Source organism: Malaya genurostris, chromosome 1, assembly GCF_030247185.1.
Source record: "Malaya genurostris strain Urasoe2022 chromosome 1, Malgen_1.1, whole genome shotgun sequence".
Taxonomy (NCBI): Eukaryota; Metazoa; Arthropoda; class Insecta; order Diptera; family Culicidae; genus Malaya; species Malaya genurostris.
This window is the reverse complement of record NC_080570.1, coordinates 142,908,722-142,927,566: the sequence shown is the minus strand read 5'-3', so window position 1 is coordinate 142,927,566 and position 18,845 is coordinate 142,908,722. Positions and strand designations below refer to the sequence as shown.

Sequence of the window (18,845 nt, the reverse complement as noted above, 5' to 3'; positions counted from 1 at the left end):
TCTCGATTGGATTCAAAAGCTCGATTTTTGTTTCCATAATTAAATGATGTAAGTGATATCAGATCCCACTAAAAGTCTCTCTTAACTAGCAGATTACCTATTGGATAATGATTGTAATAAGAATTATTTAAATTAAATGCGTATAATTCTAACAAAATGCGAATAAAATTTAATAGAGTTTGAATAACAGCTGATCGTGTCAGACAAGTTCTGAAAACTAGAACTTGTCGGACACGATCAGCTGTTATTCAAACCATGGAAAAAGACGCACCAGCGCATTCATGCATAAAAGCAATGGTGAAATTGAATGATTTGCGATTCGAATTGGTCCACCAGTATTCGCCAGACCTGGCCCCCAGCGAATGGAAAATGGAAGGAAAATGATGAGAAGTCACAGAAAGGCACAAATCTCCAAATAACATAGCTAGGGGAACAAGCCACTTAAGCCAACTAGTTCTGATTCCCGATTTCTCCAGGCCCCGCTTCGAAAATCGGTATTCACAGTGATGGCAGAACTTTCTATATGATAAAGCCAACTACTAATATTATACAAAATATTTCTCTGAGCGTATGCAATGACAGGACATTCCTTAAGGAAAATCCACTTCACAATCAACTCACACTCATTCTCTTTCGATCTAGCATGTTAACGACAAGACAAGAAACCAAAACACAAACAAAGTATACTCACACTACTATTCAAATATTGACTACTCCGGCAGACGGTCCGCAGCGAGTCCATCCACAGTCGCATATCGTTGTGGGAATCGGCCTGTATCAGCAGTTCCCTTTCGTAGCCCTTGTACAGTGAAGTCGCCGCCGACGAGGACGCCGAGGAGGGACCGGTAGCGGCCAGACCTACCAGCCCCGCGGCAGCAGACTGCGTATGATGCAACCCGAGATGCTGATGAGATTGGGCACTCAGCGGTTGCAGATGCGGCAGTTGCTGCTGATGTTGATGATAGCTGACCGTCGTCAGCTTAAACACGTTCTTCCGCTTGGTGTAGTTCCCTTCGGCCACGTGAAAGTTGGTGAGATCGATTATTCCGGACGGTTCCGGGCTCTGGATGAAGAAATGAAAAAAAAAAGAATGGTTTTAAATTAGGTTGAACATTTTTGAGTGTTAGTTTTGAATGTTTGGTTGGTTAAACTGATATACTAAAAGCTTCATATTAACCCAAGATCCGGTGGAATTCCAGCGCCGCAGACGAAACTTTTTGAATCCGTGTGACACCTTGACCCAGTTGAACAGGCGGCCGCTCTGGGCATGCCGAACGGCGGCATATTCCGGATCGTTGTAGTACGAGAGCTTTCGCTCCAAGCTTTGGTGAGCCATTGGCGTTGAAATCACGTTGATATTTTTGGTAATAGATTAGGATTATTTTTTTTAATTCGATTTGGTTTGTTTCTTCACTTAATTCACGCAGGTACTTTCGTTCCCCAGCACCCCGAACTGAGGTCGGTCCGAGCCGGTGCTATCATTCATTTTGCACGTCCCTGACTATGTACATTCGGTACATCCTCCTGACTGAGACGATTAGAAAATTCAATCACCGATTTTCAAGTTCCAACGGCTAAACCGATCAGTTGGAAAGGTAAAGTTATGATGGTTTCGATTGTGGTGCAAAATGTGTATGATCGAAAAAAGAGCCATACTCGGCAGGCAACAGGTTATTACGAATTTCACCCATTAGCAATGAAACGATCAATCTAATAAATTGATCGCCGTCATCGCCATCGTCTTCGCTATCATCATTATCATCATCATCATCAGTCCGTGATCGTATAACAAAGAGAGCGAGAGAGCGAAATTGAAAGAAATGGAAGGCCTGTAAACTGTAATTGTTCAATGTTTGAAGACCAAGAAAGGAAAAAAAATCGACCAACACCGGTCCGTCACCTCCCTCCGATAGATATGGGAAGCGTTACTTCTTGCGCATCACAGCCGGCATCATTCACTCTTGGTCACTCTTGTTATATGAAGCATCCTTAGATAACAGCGATCACCGTGCGATCACGGGTAAAGAGAGCAGAAAATAAAATAAAAAAAAACATGAATCACGCAATATCTTGAATCCGGAGTGGTAGGCTTTGTGGTAACACACGCACAGAGTAATTTTGCACGAGGGCGGAGATAATGAACCCCAAATATTTAATGCATCGTTAAAAGCCCCTGTGGAGTGATGATGCGATCAGTGCGACGCGTGTTGGCAAATTACATCGATCAAAGAGCCTGTTAGCTCGTCTGATGACACACAGACCACTGACAGGCAGACAGACCCCACCTCACCATTGATGCGCTGGAAGCCGTACACTGGAAACCGGAGAGACGATCGTGACGGCGTGAAATTGGCGAAACGGAAGTTGGCCCAGGTTAGCCGAACTGAGCCACTGGGTCGCTGGCGGTTTGTGCGTCCGGTTTCAGGAGAAATGCACTCTCTGTTAGAGCAGACCAGCAGGTCGGTTTTCCATTCTCAGTCGATTTATTTTTATGCCGAGCCCATATCTAGTAAAATCAACGAATTTTAAGAAAAATGAAATCCACGAGAATTCGAATTTCTCCAGACACTACTCAAAGGGCTCAAATTCGAGTCATTTTTTTCTATCTGTACTCATCAATCAGATTCGCGAAAAACATTCTCACTTAACTGCCATTGGCCATTGATCAATAATAAAATTGTTTTATTGCTGGCTCTCGTTGTTTACTTCTTATTTGGAGGCCCCTCTCATTGCCATCTAGCAAATGAAAGGGGAACAGTGGTTCGCTATTCACGCTTCCGTCCATTGTCGTCCGTTGTCGCTGTTACTTTTGTTTGTCCAGGCGTTGGCTACGGTGCTAGTTGCAGATGTACCGTGTTCTACATGGAATACAGATTATGGATTGGTTGAGCAAGGTGTTGCATTGTTGTTGATAACGGTGATCACAGAAGCACTGAGGTTATTTGGGACCGGTTTAGAAAAAAAAGTATCGTTGTCCTTCGGTATCGATGTCTTCTTGTCCAGCTTAACACAAGGCTTATCGTAGTGAATAGAATTTCGGCAATATTGACATGTAGCCATCTAGTTGTCGTAGGTCACCAATGATTTATTCGAAATCCCTGACCGAAAGTCACATACGATAGTATAGCCTTCTGTAATCGCATGTGTAACAAAAGTACGCCATCCAGAATACCGGGTTAAAACTTCTTCCACATTGCCTTTTCGATGGAGTGAATCTTTCCATTGTGGAACATAGTATTTCGAAAAAAAAAGTCATCGTTAGTGCCTGAGGCAAGATCATGCATACGCACTTCTATCGCATTATCCTCCATACAAACTAGTATAATGTAGTTGATGTTTTCATGCTCCACATGGCGCACGTTGTTATTATCTTTAGAGAATCGAATTGCTTCCACCTTTCTGAACAACGTTATTCGTCTTGTTGCATTGAAGCAAATACACTCGTTTAAGGGGCGAGTAAAATCTAGGACTTTTGAAAACCCGTTTATTTGTTCTTTGTATTTACTCATAGTAAAAAAATCCAGAATGTTTTGTCAAATTTTCATGCCTATCGGAACCAAACTCTGGAAGTTGTGGGCCTTTATCTTTTCTTATCGCAAACTGTGCAGAGGCAATAGCTCGGCGTCAGCGCAGTAAAACTTCATTTCATTCAATTGAAACCGAATGTGGTACACACTGCCGATGATTCTGCTTCTGTAAACTCCGAACTCTTACATACACATCGTTCGTTGACGTACTGAATGGGCAGTATTCAGTTATTCATTAGTTTCTCTTTCAATCGAAACTCAGTTTAACCTCCGACAGTTGATTTCTAGAAATCACAAAATATCTCTTTCGATTGAATATCGAGAGCGGTTTCGAATAATGTTCATGTAACCATTCGAACTGGTTCAAGATAACAGAAGAAAGGTAAACCAATCATGATAGCTGAAATATCAATTACACAATAAACATAAATTAATTATTTCCTCTTTCAGTTTTCATTTTTAATACACATCTCATTACAATTCCAACAGTCAAACATTATCGATTTAACTTTCTGGTGATAATTGAAACGTCACAAGAAAACCGAAACCCTCTATTTATGATTCCGGCAGGGAAGAAATTCTGCCATTGAGTTGATGTTCGTGCCTATTCATTCGAACTTACTCACTTTCAACTGCTAAGACAATGAAGCGGGTAGACTTTAAACTAGACAAGCAAAACTTCAAATGACTAGGTACTGTTATTCAACTGACGATTCATTCTTGGAGTTTCATTTGAGTATCGTAACAAAAATCAAAAGAATGTGTCAAGGGCCATAAATTTAATTTCCATCGAAGAATATTCGATAGGAAATGAGTTTTGCCGCACTATTCGGCGCACAAGCCCAAGCGCTCTGCTTCGATTGACTTGAAATTATGTCAACACATTCTTGAAATGTTTTATTATAACAAAATACAATAAAAAAAATATGATTTTTCGATAGTGTTAGCTCGTTTTAAAGGTCTGCGCTTATCGCCATTGGAAAAACACTTCAACAACATTTTTTAATTATAAATACACTTTCTGCATATAAAATATACAACCCTAATGTTTTCCTTTTCTGTTACTTTTGGAGAGGTTTTTTTTAATCGCAGTTTTGGTTTAAAAAAATTCAAAAGATTCAAAATATAGCAAATAGAAACGTAGGGATCTTTTTTCGCCTCGAACAGTCATCGGGCGCGGTTCGCTTTTTCGAGCGCTCCGCAAGTAATTTATATTTATTTATTCTTTGACGCGTAGTCTACGTCGCGCGCGGGCTTTTTTCATAGCCTTTCGGACAAATTTTATCTAGAATAATGAAGTGCGGTGTAAAATCGTGTGTTAATATTGACGATCGCTTCCTTTGGAAATGCGAATTCTGTGAAAAATCGTACCATTCAGCCTGCATCGGCGTGCAGCGGCATCAAGAAAATTTTATTCTGGCATTTATGGTACCAGTGTGTGCCGACTGTCAACATTTAATAAGGACAGGAGCTGAAACTCTAAAACTACTTCATCTACAGGAGCAACTTCTAAAGCACACAAAAAATCAAACGGAAACGTATCACCGGACCACTGCAGACATGAAAACCCATTACCTGGAAATATTCGACAGTGTCGAGCGCTTGCTCATCGACGTGAAGCAGTCATTGTCCAGTATCAGCAGAAACGACCACAACATTTGCGGTAAAGTAGGTCAGCGCATGCAGTCATTCGAGGCCTCGTTACACAGTGCCATAAAAAACGTTAGCGATTTTAGTAAAGTCAATGACCAGCACATCAAGGAAATGAGCGAACGGCTTCTTCGCCTCGAAGAAAAATTCTTACGACCTACCAAATCTGAAGTCCCCGCAATAATACCTAACACTATTCTGGAAGAATTGAGAGATGAAGTCAAAGCAATATCGACTTCAATCTCCAGTATCGGAACCAAAGACCAAAATACCAAACCTAAGTCTCTAGCTGAAGAACTCAAAGAGAAGGAAATTCAAACATGCGACAGTGGCTGGCGCTTAATTGGAAGTAAAAAAATCTGGAAACGAGACTGGAGTGAGTATGACAAGAAACAGCGCACTCGACGGCTGCAAGAAAAACAAGCTGAAAAAGCAAACCTCAGACGAAAACATCGGAAGCGGAAACAACAAAATAATACAAATTACAGTATACGCAGTAAAAACAACAACTACACCAACAACAGCAAACACGACAACAACAACAACAACAACAACAGCAACAACAACAGCAGCAGCAACAACAACAACAACGACAATAATGTGCACTACAACAGCAACTTGAACACTAATAGTAACAATACCTGCCACAACAATAACAATAATATGTCATTACAATATACCTTACCCTTGGACAAAGACCTACTAGCAGCTGCACGGGTTCAATTCTCCGGGAATCCAGGTGCAGATATTGCCTCAAAATTCATAAATTTTCAAAAAGGTGAAACCATCAACCCTTACAAAGGAACAAGAAGTATTCAAAACAACACTACTTCGGTCTTAGGAAGTAATGACATCGAAGCTGCACCATCCACTAACTATGTGAACACATCTTCAATACCACAGAACGTAAATACATCTACAGTATCACATGACATGAGTACAGACAGCCAATTCGAAATTGATCCAATGCGTCCTCCAATTGTACGTCTTACTTCACAATCTGCAAATGGCGACGAACGCTTCTTGAAAGCAAGACTTCGTGACCCGAAAATAATGCACGTCGTCCGTCTGTATTTGTCATACATGAAAAATCAACAACCTACAGTATGCATCGAGGGTATGACACCAACTAGTATAAAAATGCTATTAGCATCAGAAGGCCTTCCAACAACACCTGACCACCTTCTACGAATCTTCATCGAAGTGCATCAGGAATATGGAATGAAACCTAAGGAAGCGCAGGCCGATCTGGACTCTTATGGGAAATTTTTGACAAGTGAACACATCCGCCGACTCCAACTAATCCGGGAAGCCGAACACAATTTTACAAGGCCGAATTTTCGGAAATAACGACGCCCTCTGACGAAGGAATAGAAACAGGAATTAGTAATGTAAGTATTTCAGAATTCTCAACAACTTCTTCGCTTCATAGACAAAATGTGACTGAAATTTTGGTCTATTGCCAAAATTTCAACCGCATGAAAAGCCCGGCCAAAATGAAAGAAATTCATCAAAATTTAATAACCTCCTCTTTCGACGTAATCCTTGGAACTGAAAGCAGCTGGGATGAAAGTGTTAGAAGCGAAGAAGTATTTGGAAATAATTTTAACGTATTCCGGCACGACCGAAATTTATCTCTCTGTCAGAAAAAATCTGGAGGTGGAGTCCTCATAGCCATAAACTCTTACTTTACTTCTGAAGAAATTATTACTCCTAAATATAAAGAATTTGAGCATGTATGGGCCAAAGTCTCAATATTGGGAGAAGAACATATTTACTGCTCTGTCTACTTCCCACCCGAAAATGCGAACAAATTCTCTTTTGAATTATTCTTTCAATCTTTAGACACAATTATTTCGAATATGGAACCCGAAGTAAAGCTACATATTTTTGGCGACTTCAATCAACGTAATGCGGACTTCATTTCTGACATTGAAAATGAATCAATCTTACTCCCAGTCGTTGGAGAAAACGAAACATTGCACTACTTTTTCGACAAAATTTCTAATTTTGGCCTACATCAAGTAAACTCCGTAAAAAATCAACAAAATGCATATTTAGACCTTCTTTTCACAAATTGCACAGAAGACTTTTGTGTGAATGCATCAAACCTGCCATTATGGATGCCTCTCCTTTTCATTTTACATATAAACGACATTTCCTTCATACTCAAAAATTTGAAAGTGCTTATATATGCAGACGACATGAAACTCTTCATGGAAATAAAAAATATCAACGACGCTGTAATATTCAAGAACGAAATCAATCTATTCTACATTTAGTGCTGCAAAAGTCTACTCCAACTTAATGTAAAAAACTGTAACTCAATAACTTTCAGTAGGAAAAATGAAACTATACCCACAAACATACATCTAGGAAATCAACTTGTAGAAAAATGTAAAATTGTAAGAGATTTAGGCGTAATCTTAGACTCCAAGCTCACTTTTGTGGAACACTACAATACCATAATCAATAAAGCAAATAGCATGCTGGGCTTTATTAAACGCTTCAGTCATAACTTTCAGGACCCATACACAATAAAATTATTATACACTACATATGTCAGACCTATTTTGGAATATTGCAGCCTAGTATGGAATCCATATAATATTATTCACGAAGAACGCATCGAATCTATTCAAAAACAATTTCTTTTATATGCACTTCGTAAATTAAACTGGACAGCATTTCCTCTACCATCATATGAAGCACGCTGCATGCTCATCAATATACAAACACTTAAAGAACGCCGCGACCTTGCAATGCTTTATTTTATCAGCGACATTATTTCTCAACGCATTCAATCACCTTCTTTATTATCGCAACTAAATTTTTATACACCTAGCCGTCAATTACGAACCAGGAAATTATTTTTAGAAAGAAACACTAGAACAAATTATGCAAAATACAGTCCAGTCAATCGAATAATGCGCCATTACAATCAATACTGCGAACATCTTGACCTTACTATGTCAAAAAATCAAATCAAATCTCAGCTTTGTCGTAGAAATAATGCGTAGTATGTAAGTGAACATTGTAAACAATTTATATGTAATCTACATTTGCTTGACGAAATAAACAAATAAATAAAAAACTTTTACTACAACTATATTACTTGGATTTTTTGACTTCTGATAATTCTGCACTTATATACAGTGTATACCGCAAATCATGATTTCAAAAACGTGTCCTCGAAAATACTTCTTCACCGACTGATTTCTCAATATTTTTCCACGAAGAAATTACAAAATGTTGTTCGAATGATGCTTTGCGTTCTGCATAACATTCGAATTTATTTGTTTGAACCATAGAAAACTAAGAAATAAGAAAAACAGCTCCTTCAAGCTGTCGTATCGAACGTTGAATTTTGCAATCTAGAAAGCTAACAACGAGGTGGTTGTAACAACTGGAAGATTGATTTCATTGTAGTTTCACAGCTTTCTCAGTCCCTTTTTTAGTTGGCAAATGATTTATTTCTAAAATTGTACGACATTTCACCCGGTTTTGATGACCTTTTTCAAGGGAAATTGAATCTTGTCTTCGACAAAAAACAAGAATTAATTTCCTTGAAAAAGGCTATCAAAAACGGCCGAAACGTCGGACAATTTCAGAAATTTCATAATTTTTAGATTTGTATAATGCAAAGCAAAATTTCTAGAGGGCAAAATTTCTAGAGGGCAAGTCCAACTAAAATGACTTTAAAAATGCAACGTTAAAATTTATTCATAGAGCATTCATTCATCTAGAATTTTTAAATTTAAATTAGAAATAAATATGACTTTATTTTCAATAACTTACTTGTTAAACCCATCGTGGAAATAGAAATTATATTGCGATTTGAAAGAATATCTACAAACCGAAAGCTACCATCTTGAATTTTAAGAATTCCACAAGTATAAATCATGGATATACACTTGCCAAGCGTCTACAAAAAGTATCTATAATTCCTCCACAAATTCATAAGAAATAGTAAAATGATTTTCATTTATAACCAAGAGTTTCTATACGGGGCCGGGTGTCAATTGAAAAATTGCAAACTAACCGCGTAACCCTTTTCTGTCATAATTTTGAACGATAATAACTCAGTCGCTTGTTGATGGATTGATATAATTTAACAACCAATCGCTCAGGGAACATTGAACTTAAACTTGTATGGCAACGTTGTTTAAGTATTTCAATAGAATTGCAAAATCGGTTTCAATTGACCTATGTTTTCACGAGTCAATCACAGCATGCCATAATGATGTCATCCTCTCATCTGATTTGCGCAATACGAATTATCGCACGAAACGGAATCTTAAAATATAAGGAGTGTATAGTTAGCAACATTGATTATTGAATAAAAAAGCAAAAAAAAACATATTTTGACATCAGTTTTCGATATATTGTAGAAAAATTACATTTTTATGTATTTCACTGATTATATTGAAGAAAATCCTAGTTTCTGTGAAACGCTCGCACTTTGGACTTGACATTCTTCATTAATTTCTGCACAGTTTTGTGACTTTCCTGGTGGCAGCTGTCCAGTTTTTTTTTGAACTCCTGCATGTTTTGGAACACTGTACCTTCCTTCCGAAAGTGCCGCTTGACAATTGCCCAATACCTTTCAATTGGCCGAAGATCCGGGCAGTTCGGTGGGTTGATGTCCTTTTCCACGAATTGTACATTATTTTTTGACAACCACTGTAGAACGGAGTTGGCGTAGTGGGCTGAAGCCAAATCCGGCCAGAAGAGAGGAGGAGCCTTATGCTTTCTGTACAGTGGCAGCATTCTTTTCTTCAAACATTCTTCCTCGTACACCGCAAACCGCAGGTACAAATTGCTTGCCAGACCAACACCTTCTGCCTAAACTTTTCCATCGCCACCGTGGTGTCAGCGTCGTCCAGATCCTGGTACACCGATTTCGTATAATATTGCGGTCTGGGCAGCGCTCGAGAGTCTTCCTTGGCGTAGGTTTCGTCGTCGATCAGGATGCATCCGTCTTTATTCTGTAGAATCCGGTTATACAGTTTTCACGCTCTTGTTTTGGCTTGAACCAGGAACTTTTTCGGCACCTTCTGTTTCTTGTACGTTTCCAGGGAGTTCCGAACTTTGATCCGTTCAATTATCCCGATGCTGGTGTTGAACGGCTTGGCCAAATCCCGCGTCGACGCCGATGGGTTTTTCCTGATGTACTCAACCACTTTCAAGTCCCGGCCGGGCTGGCTGGGACCCGTTTTCCTGCCGGATCGGGGCAAATCCTTCATGGAAAGGGTCTTACCGAACTTCTCGATAGTATTTTTGACACTGGTGTGGTGTACTTTCACCCGTTTTGCAATTTCGTTGTACGTGACACCACTTTCTGAGCACGAAGTATGCAGAATTTTCTTTCGCGTTTCCGGATCAATTCGACTCATCATTGAAACGATAAACCGTACCGAAACCAATCGATTGCGCAGCTGTTAATGACATGTAAACAAACATGTCACCGCAAAACACGCTGCAAAAAATTAAGCCATTTCAGAGTAATAACTGTTTGAATGTTGTTAACTACTTATCGATACACTCCTTATGCTTCAATACATTGTTTGCTCAGTCAACCTCTGGCCTGTTGTTTTCGTACTGTGTGCGGTGTGGTTCCCATTCTATGGGAAGAAAGACGAGAAATTGGAAGAGTAGCCGCATGTTTTATAAACGAACGCGCGGGACTCTTCATAAGAGCGGATCGAATTCGTTCAACATTCTCTGGTGTCCGGACAGTCCAGACGTGTCCCGGAGGTTTTATTCTGAACCTGTTTTTACAAAATTTTTCACCCACAGATTCACAGTATTACGCGAGGGCATTGGGCATTTCAGGTTTTAATTTAAAATGTTTTTTAAATTCACGAATAGTTGTAACGTTCGACTGATTCTTCAAAAAAAAAAAAAAAATCGCGGTGAGCGAGACTCCAATGCTCCATGATGGAAAACTACTAGTTGAAAATGAACCTTCTTCTACTTTCCGATGCCGTATTCAATTTCTTCCTCCCTTGTTTGGTTCCAGTGTAAATGGAGAGCAAAATGTGTCAGGTTCCTTTGCGCAACCTTGTATTTGTCAGTATTTAGCCTCAACTTTTATCAATTTTCACTGCTTGTTTTTATAGCTATTTAATAAGCTGTGTTGGCTATAACTTGGAATACAATATCAAATTTTTAATCACATCAGATGTTTATCACATTTAACCTTAAAAAAACACGCAGTGTTTACTAGCTATCAAGAAAAAGAATACAATAAATCGCACTCATTCCAAGTATGAGATGCTACATTCCATTGGCCATATTTACACACAGGTGCTAACGTCAAACACCGCAATGCCGGCAAGGATGGGCTAATGTCACGACACACATTGTTTGCGTATCGTAGCCCTATTTTGTTTACCGATCTCCGGGGTGCGACACGCAAAATTGGCCTGTCAATCGATCTCAACGACAACGACGACGACGACGACGAATGCGCGCGACTATTTGATTAAGGGTAGCGCATTTGTTTGAATTCGATTAGAATATTAATGACCCGTTTCCATATGTTTCATTGTGATTCGATGATAGAAGGATAGATTCGCAAACGAAGCAACGCAAAATAGTCGGGTGAACACAAAACGGAACTTACGTCAGTGGAAACTTGAGTGGTTAGTGGATTGATAAAGTCTGCCTATCATAGTATGTTGAGAAATAATATCCAAACCAAAGCATACTGATTGCCAATTTTGAAACATAGTGCCCTAAACAATGAAGTAGTATTAACCCAAATTTATAATTTTTAAGGTTTTTCGTACAATCTTTTTTGAAATCGGATCGAAAAGAAAAACTGTATGAAACCATAAAATTATTCCTTTGAATCTAAACGTGTGGCAATCGATTAAACATTCCATAAGATGTCGAAGTTAGTTCCACTTTAGAGTTTTTGGCGATTATTTACGGTACTTCCGGAATTGAATTAACAAACAAATTGGACCAGCCCAATTTTGAAGATTTTTGGTGTCGTCGTCTTCTATGACGGTTTGAGTTATACAATCTCATCACCCTGTATATACAGAATCGGCAGTCGGAATCGGATAAAATTCACCAATTTTGTATGGAACCTTAAGTCTTTTAATTTGAATTTTTGTTATTGAAATTCGGCTTTTGAGCAAACGACTGAACTCCTTGAGCTTCCGAAACTTTCGGAAGCCTGAGTAACCAAAATCAATTAAATTTACCCAAGGAATTGTAACCCCTTTCATTTGATTCGTGTAGCCATCTTTGAGAAATCGTAGCGCATTCCAAATTGAAGTGTTCTCAAAATCAAAATCTGCAAACCCGATAATTTATGTGAAATTGACATTTTTAAACTAATCACCCTGTATCTCCGGAACCGGAAGTCGGATCTGATTGGAAAACGAAATTTTTTTTGGAATCTCAAGACCTTTCATTTGAATCTTAGATTAGGGAAATCGGTTCAGTCATCTACGAGAAAAATGAGTGACATATGGACATGTAGTGCCGGAACCAGAAATCGGATCCAAATGAAACTCTAGAACTTTGTACGAGGGTGCCATTCATGTGATTCCAAGTATGTAGACATCGGATCGTTCTTTACATCTGCCTTAAACTAGAGAATTTTTTTATGTTAATACGTCTTTCTTCACTAGCGTGCACCTTTTCAAAAATTTATTTTAATTGTGAGTCAAAGGTTTTTGATCGTGAATTTCTGTTGCATTTTTTTAAAACGTATCAATCTTATTTTTAGGATCAATCTTCTTTTCGGAGATATCATCTTCTATTTGTGATAGAATTTTCAGTAGTATGAAATAACTATAAATAACCTGAAATCGAAGATTTTCAAAATGTTTGGTAATTAAATAGAGATAAAAAAAATTATGCTCCATTTATTCTAGCCTGTGTAGTTGATTCGTTCAGTTCAGACCAGAATCCGGGTTCAGAATCCAGTTCTAGAATTCGTGAAATTTAGTTTCAGAATCCAAGACTATCAGAATCTAGTTCTAAAATTCGTCCAGAAACCAGTTCGAGTTCTAGAATCCTGGAACTGAACTCAACTTTCAGGAATTTGGAACTACACTTTGGAACTGGGATTAGGATTTTAATTAAAGACCTGGACTCAGGAACAAAGTTTCAGAAATTAATTTTTTGATTTGGATCTGAACTTTTAAACTGAAATTGGAAATTTAGACCAGAACTCAGCTTGAAAACTCTTGTCCGGAATTTAGTTTCAGAAATCTGGTGCGCAACCTTAAAACTCTGGAACTTCAGACTGAAATTCAGGACTCCAGCACTCAGATCCAGAATACAGGTCCAAAATTTGGTTCCAAAATTCAGTAACAGAATTCTAGAAGTTACACTGAAGTTAGGAATTTGATTCTGAAGATTTTCAACTAATTTCCGGATTATGATTCTAGAACATCAATTTTGGAGCTTATTTCTGAATCCGAATTTGAAAATCTAATCCTGGAGTGTAATTCTGTAGCTAAAATTCAGCTACAGAATACAATCCAGATTCAGAGTTTAGTGTTAGGATTCAAGTTCAGAATAAGGTTCAAAATCAAAGTCCTGGTTTAGAATTTAGTACCAGAATTCGTTCGGCAATCCATTTTATTCGTATTTACGTCATCCGGTTGTGTCTCTGACATTACCCGCCCGCTTTTTTGAAGTTGAGGCCTGTACGTGTCCGTTACCAGGACCATTGAAAAAAAGTTCTAACTCGTCCGTTGTATAGCCCAGACATTGCTCCTTCCGATTAGCATTTGCTCGCTCCGATCGATAAAGCATGGCCAGACTGACTAGCACTTCTTCAATAATGACGAAGCCGAACAGTGAATCGATTCGTAGATTACGGCCAAACTGGTCGAATTTTTCAAAGGGGATATCCATGATTTGCCAAAAAAGATGGGAAAAAATAGTGACTTGTGATGGATAATGTTTTGCAAATAGAATTTGTAACTTTTGTCAAATTTAAACAAATAACGGCACGAACTAATAAGAAACAAGAAAAATTTAGGGCAAAACGGGCATGATAGTAAATTTTGAGAATACTCTAGCTATCATTAGTCGATTCTACTGGTATTATTACATCAGAAATATACTGTCAAAATATTTTTGTTGCAGCTTCCAAGAATGTCTTTCTATACTGCCATGCAACGGAACGGCGTAAAGTAACATTTCAGGGTGAAAAGAAAGGCCAAGTTTTCAAAAAAATATTTCGTTTGGCAGGCAATATGCAGCTGTGGACGGACAGGGTAAAGCTCCATCACTACCGGAACGAGAAACAAGAAAATATACCGCAAAAAATGACTGAGGAAGCATTTGTTAACATTCCTACGCAGCCATGACGCTCTGTCGCTACTCTGGTGCGATTTGGCATCTTGTCACTACGGCAAAGATGTTTTGGAATGGGACAGAGCAAATGGAGTCAATTTTGTACCGAAACAGGCGAACTGCCCGAAATTGTGACCTACTGAATAGTATGGGGCTCCCATGAAAAGGAAACTCTCTCAATATGAACAACAAGCCACAATAAATTATAGGAACATTTCGAGAATCTTCGGCAAAAGCAGTTAAATCGGTTCCAAGTGAGTTACTTCCGCGTCGCGTTTTTTTTTTGGGGTAAAAACACTGTTCAAAGTTTTTAGATACCGATAACTAGTTTTCAATATTTTTGTCTACCAAAAATTTGTACTCTCAAACAAAAGTCTACGCAGTTCGATTTTCCTAGATTCCAATGGAATTTAAATGTTAAAAAAATTTCGAACAAGGGGGTTCTCCCGGCAAAACAAGCTCGTAAAATTCAATTTAATCGTTTATGCTGTCACCAGACCAGATCGATGTTCTCAAACACATGTCATTTGTGTTTTGTCGACGGGTTCAACTTGCATATTCCAATCAGTATGCCTCTCACAGAACGTTTGAAGCTTATTAATTCACATTCATTGGTGCTTTTTGACTGACGTATGAGAACCTGAGTACTTCGAAATGGCTCGTGTTCTACAGAACTAGAAACAACGCAAATCTACCACCGCGCATAAATTATCCTCGGCAAATGAACTGTTTTGATTTCAGGAGCTCATCGAAGGCAGTCAGTCGGTCACAGTCAGATAAAAGTGAAACCGTCGAATTCAGTTCGCTCTAGTTTTCGTACACGGTGCCCTTCTCCCTTCTGCTACACGAACTTTATTGGATAAACACAAGCAATCAGACCACGCTCCGGCGGAGGGGAGGGTTCAACCACCACACGCGTAACACTTGAGCAAACCAACTAAGTGCGGCTCAGATTTTCCACGCATCACGTACGCCCTCCGCGATTGAACCTTCTGTGCTTCTTGATGCGCACTGCCTTCGCCCGATTGCCGCACGTCGTCTTCATCGCACCGACCTCGTGCGCGCTCGCGGGCCCCTCGGCCCGCTTCACCACGCTAGGGCCAAACGAACGGCCATCGATCGCCGTATCTACGGAGGAACGGAACCGACCGAGCGCGGCCGAGTGAAGAAACGTAACCGTTCACTTGGCGGCGGCGGCGGCGGAGCCCCGGACGGGTTTCAAGGTTTTATTTCTGTTTCTGTGATTGGTGCTCCTGCTGCCGTTGCTGCCAGCGAACCCAACCCCCCCGTCGAAGAAGAAAAAGAGCACCGAGCGCTTTTCACTTTCGAAACCATCATAATTTACGAAATTGATCTAAGCCGCGAGTTTGCTCCATACCACAGTACACAAACACCAACACTCAAAAAATTGCACATTCGGATGATCGATCGTGATCGGTTGACCGATCGACAAATATGACCTAAGTCGATCGTGTAGTTTTGGTACCTTTAAAAAAAAAACACCAAAAACAAACTTGAATTCAAGCCGGAATTACACACTTCAGCCCGACCGACGCGGGGGGCAACCTTAAATTAATTACACTTTTTTTTCTTGTTTCGAAATGAAGTGATTATCAATCGCACACCGAAGCCACTGTCTTCCTTTCCGCTAAAAACACGGGACATTGACGCTGACACATTAGGTCTCGTTGTTCGACGTTTTGCATATTGACAATCGAAGCAGGCCCAAAGTCAATCGGGCGGGAGCCACGCCGTTAGCACATTATTCACCGATCGTTTTGACACAATCACAAACCACCACCGCCACCGCCCGTTATGGAAGGATCGAATCAGTCGGTGTCCCAAAAAAGGATTCGAAATATTTCCAGCATGAGCTCACAATGTTTTGTTTGTTTTGGGTTCGACACCTTTTCTCGCACCGTGCGTACAAGTCACCGCGGACGCGAGCGGATCGGAAAAATCGCGCTTTTTCACAGGACGCTTCTGTTGCTGCTCCTCACGACGCGGACACCATCGAGCGACTGTTGGCTGACTGGCAGCAGGCCATGCCGAGAGCGAAGGTGAGTAGCAGCAGCAGCAGCACCGCCAGCAGCAATCGAACGCGAGTCAACACCGTCATCGACGACGGCACGGCGGTGGCTGAATTCAATAGTTCACCCACAGGGGGCGGCTGTGCTGCGAAATAGAAAGAAAAAAAAAAACACAGCAGCACCACCGACCACAACCAGCGATGAGCTCGGAAACCATGCGTCGCCTGCTTTGCTCTGAGCAAACAATCTTCTGTCATATTCCTCTTGCTTTCGGTTAGTACGAAAATCGTTTCGATTTTTTTTATCAACTCAAAAGAGAAGCTCTTGTCAACCTTCGTTACGCGTCGTCAATTACACACAAAAAGGGATTATTAGAGGATGGTGATGGTGGTGGTGGTAATGGTTCCCGAGCGGGGCTAAAAGGGTCTCTATACTTAGCTGTTTGGCAGCAGTCGAAAGTGGACATAAATCACGGCGAACGTCAAAAAAAACGGGGGCCCGCCGCCGCGGCCCTTAAAGCGTCGTTCAGGGGTTCGTTCGGTTTGCAATTAGGATGTGAGTTATGGGATAACCAACGGGCGTTACGGGTATTGTGGCGTGAATTATGTCTATCCTAGCAGCCGCGGCCAGTGGTTTCTCTCTCCTATCTCTCTCACTAAAAAAAAAACACTTTCCCTTGCTCCACCAGTGGAAACAAAAATCATATCGCACATTAAAATCATAATTTAATCCAGTCACATTTTCTGGGGAAGCGATACCTGACAGAAGACACTTAAAAACGAAAAAAAAATTAAACGGAAAGTGTCGCGCTCGGTGAAACAATACTGGGTACTGGATGAATGTGATGTTTTCCACACGTGTGACATCGAAGCTTTACTGTTAAAATCCAGTAAGCGAAAGTTTATACAAGACAAAATTCAACAAAACACGTGAAAAATTTTGCTTTTTATCGTATAAATAAGGAATCATACAATCTCGGCAGCCGACTACCGCGAGTTTAAAAACGCAAAAAAACATTCTGGGACAAACAGCCGATTCAATAAATGCTTAAAAACGAATACGATTCGATGAAAAACTGTACTCGAAAAATAAGCAAACACTTTCTTTTGGATAGGTACAAAATAAATGAAATTTTGAGTAAAACTAGTTTAGAGCGTAATGTTCAAATGTGCAGTTTTTGTCACAATATGTCAAGTGGAGACCGCAGTGAAACAGTTTTTAGCTAAAATGGAGAACATTTTTCCCTTGTTTGCATCCTCACTTCTAATGAAGACTTGATAGTTTCAACACTCATCTCCTTGTATTTCGGGATCCGGAAGTTGGATCACGATGATTATTAATAATCGTTTTGCATTAAAAAAAACCTTTCATGTGAATATAGACGAATTTCACACCAACTCGAACAGATGTTGGCAGCACTGTTTTAGATTTCACACAGAGATCTATTTTTATGCGGGTGATACGCTCCACGTAAAAAACCGTGTAACTTCGGAAACCCGCGTAAAATAACCGCAGAACTAAAGAATTTGTTTATGCTAAATATTTTAGAATGAATTCTTAATATTTTTGTGTGCATTTTTTTTTTCAATACATGACACGAATTAAATTTTCTTCAGTATTTCTATTCAAAAGTTAGCTTATTTCGCGGCAATAACTGGTACACCAAGAGTTTTGACAGTTTTCGACTACAGCCATTTGAATAAAATCAATTAGAAAAAGATTGACCCTTTTGAAAAGACAGTCTAAATCGATTTTAGAATAACGAAGTATGCAAGGTGACTTTTTGTGACAGAGTCTCGTGTCAGGTCTTTTTTACGCGTTTTTTTTTTGTGCGGGTTTTTACGCGGATTTCTTGTTTTGGTGATATCCCAAAATCTAGGTCAACTTTCTCTGACGAATATTTTTTTTGAGATTACACTAGATCTGGACGTTTCATGCATTTCTGAGACATTTGGCATCAAAATTTTTATTTCAGCTTTGCGTTTTTTTCTACGCGGATTTCCGAAGTTACGCGGTCTCAAATTCTCTAAATCCCGAAGTCGATCTTTGCAAAACATATTTTTTGAAATTACACCAGATCTGGACGAAAAATTCGTAAGAGATTTGACCTAAAAAAATTTCGGGATATCACCAAAACAAGAAAACCGCGTAAAAAAGCCGCGAGACTCTGTCACAAAAAGTCACTTTGCATACTCTGTTCTTCCAAAATCGATTTAGACTGTCTTTTCAAAAGGGCCAAACTTTTGTTTGATCGATTTTGTTCAAATGATTATAGTCGAAAAATGGTAAAACTCTTGGAGTACCAGTA

General features: G+C 39.6%; 1 protein-coding gene across 7 annotated transcripts in view; it reads right to left on the bottom strand.

Annotated features, from left to right (window-relative positions):
- Nucleotides 1-18,845, bottom strand: part of LOC131425997 (uncharacterized) — a 399,851-nt gene that overhangs the window by 16,926 nt on the left and 364,080 nt on the right. For all 7 annotated transcript variants that reach the window (XM_058588366.1, XM_058588368.1, XM_058588372.1 and 4 more), the window contains one exon: nucleotides 692-1,063. In XM_058588366.1, coding sequence (XP_058444349.1) covers nucleotides 692-1,063 — 372 coding nt within the window. The remainder of the gene's footprint in view (nucleotides 1-691; nucleotides 1,064-18,845) is intronic.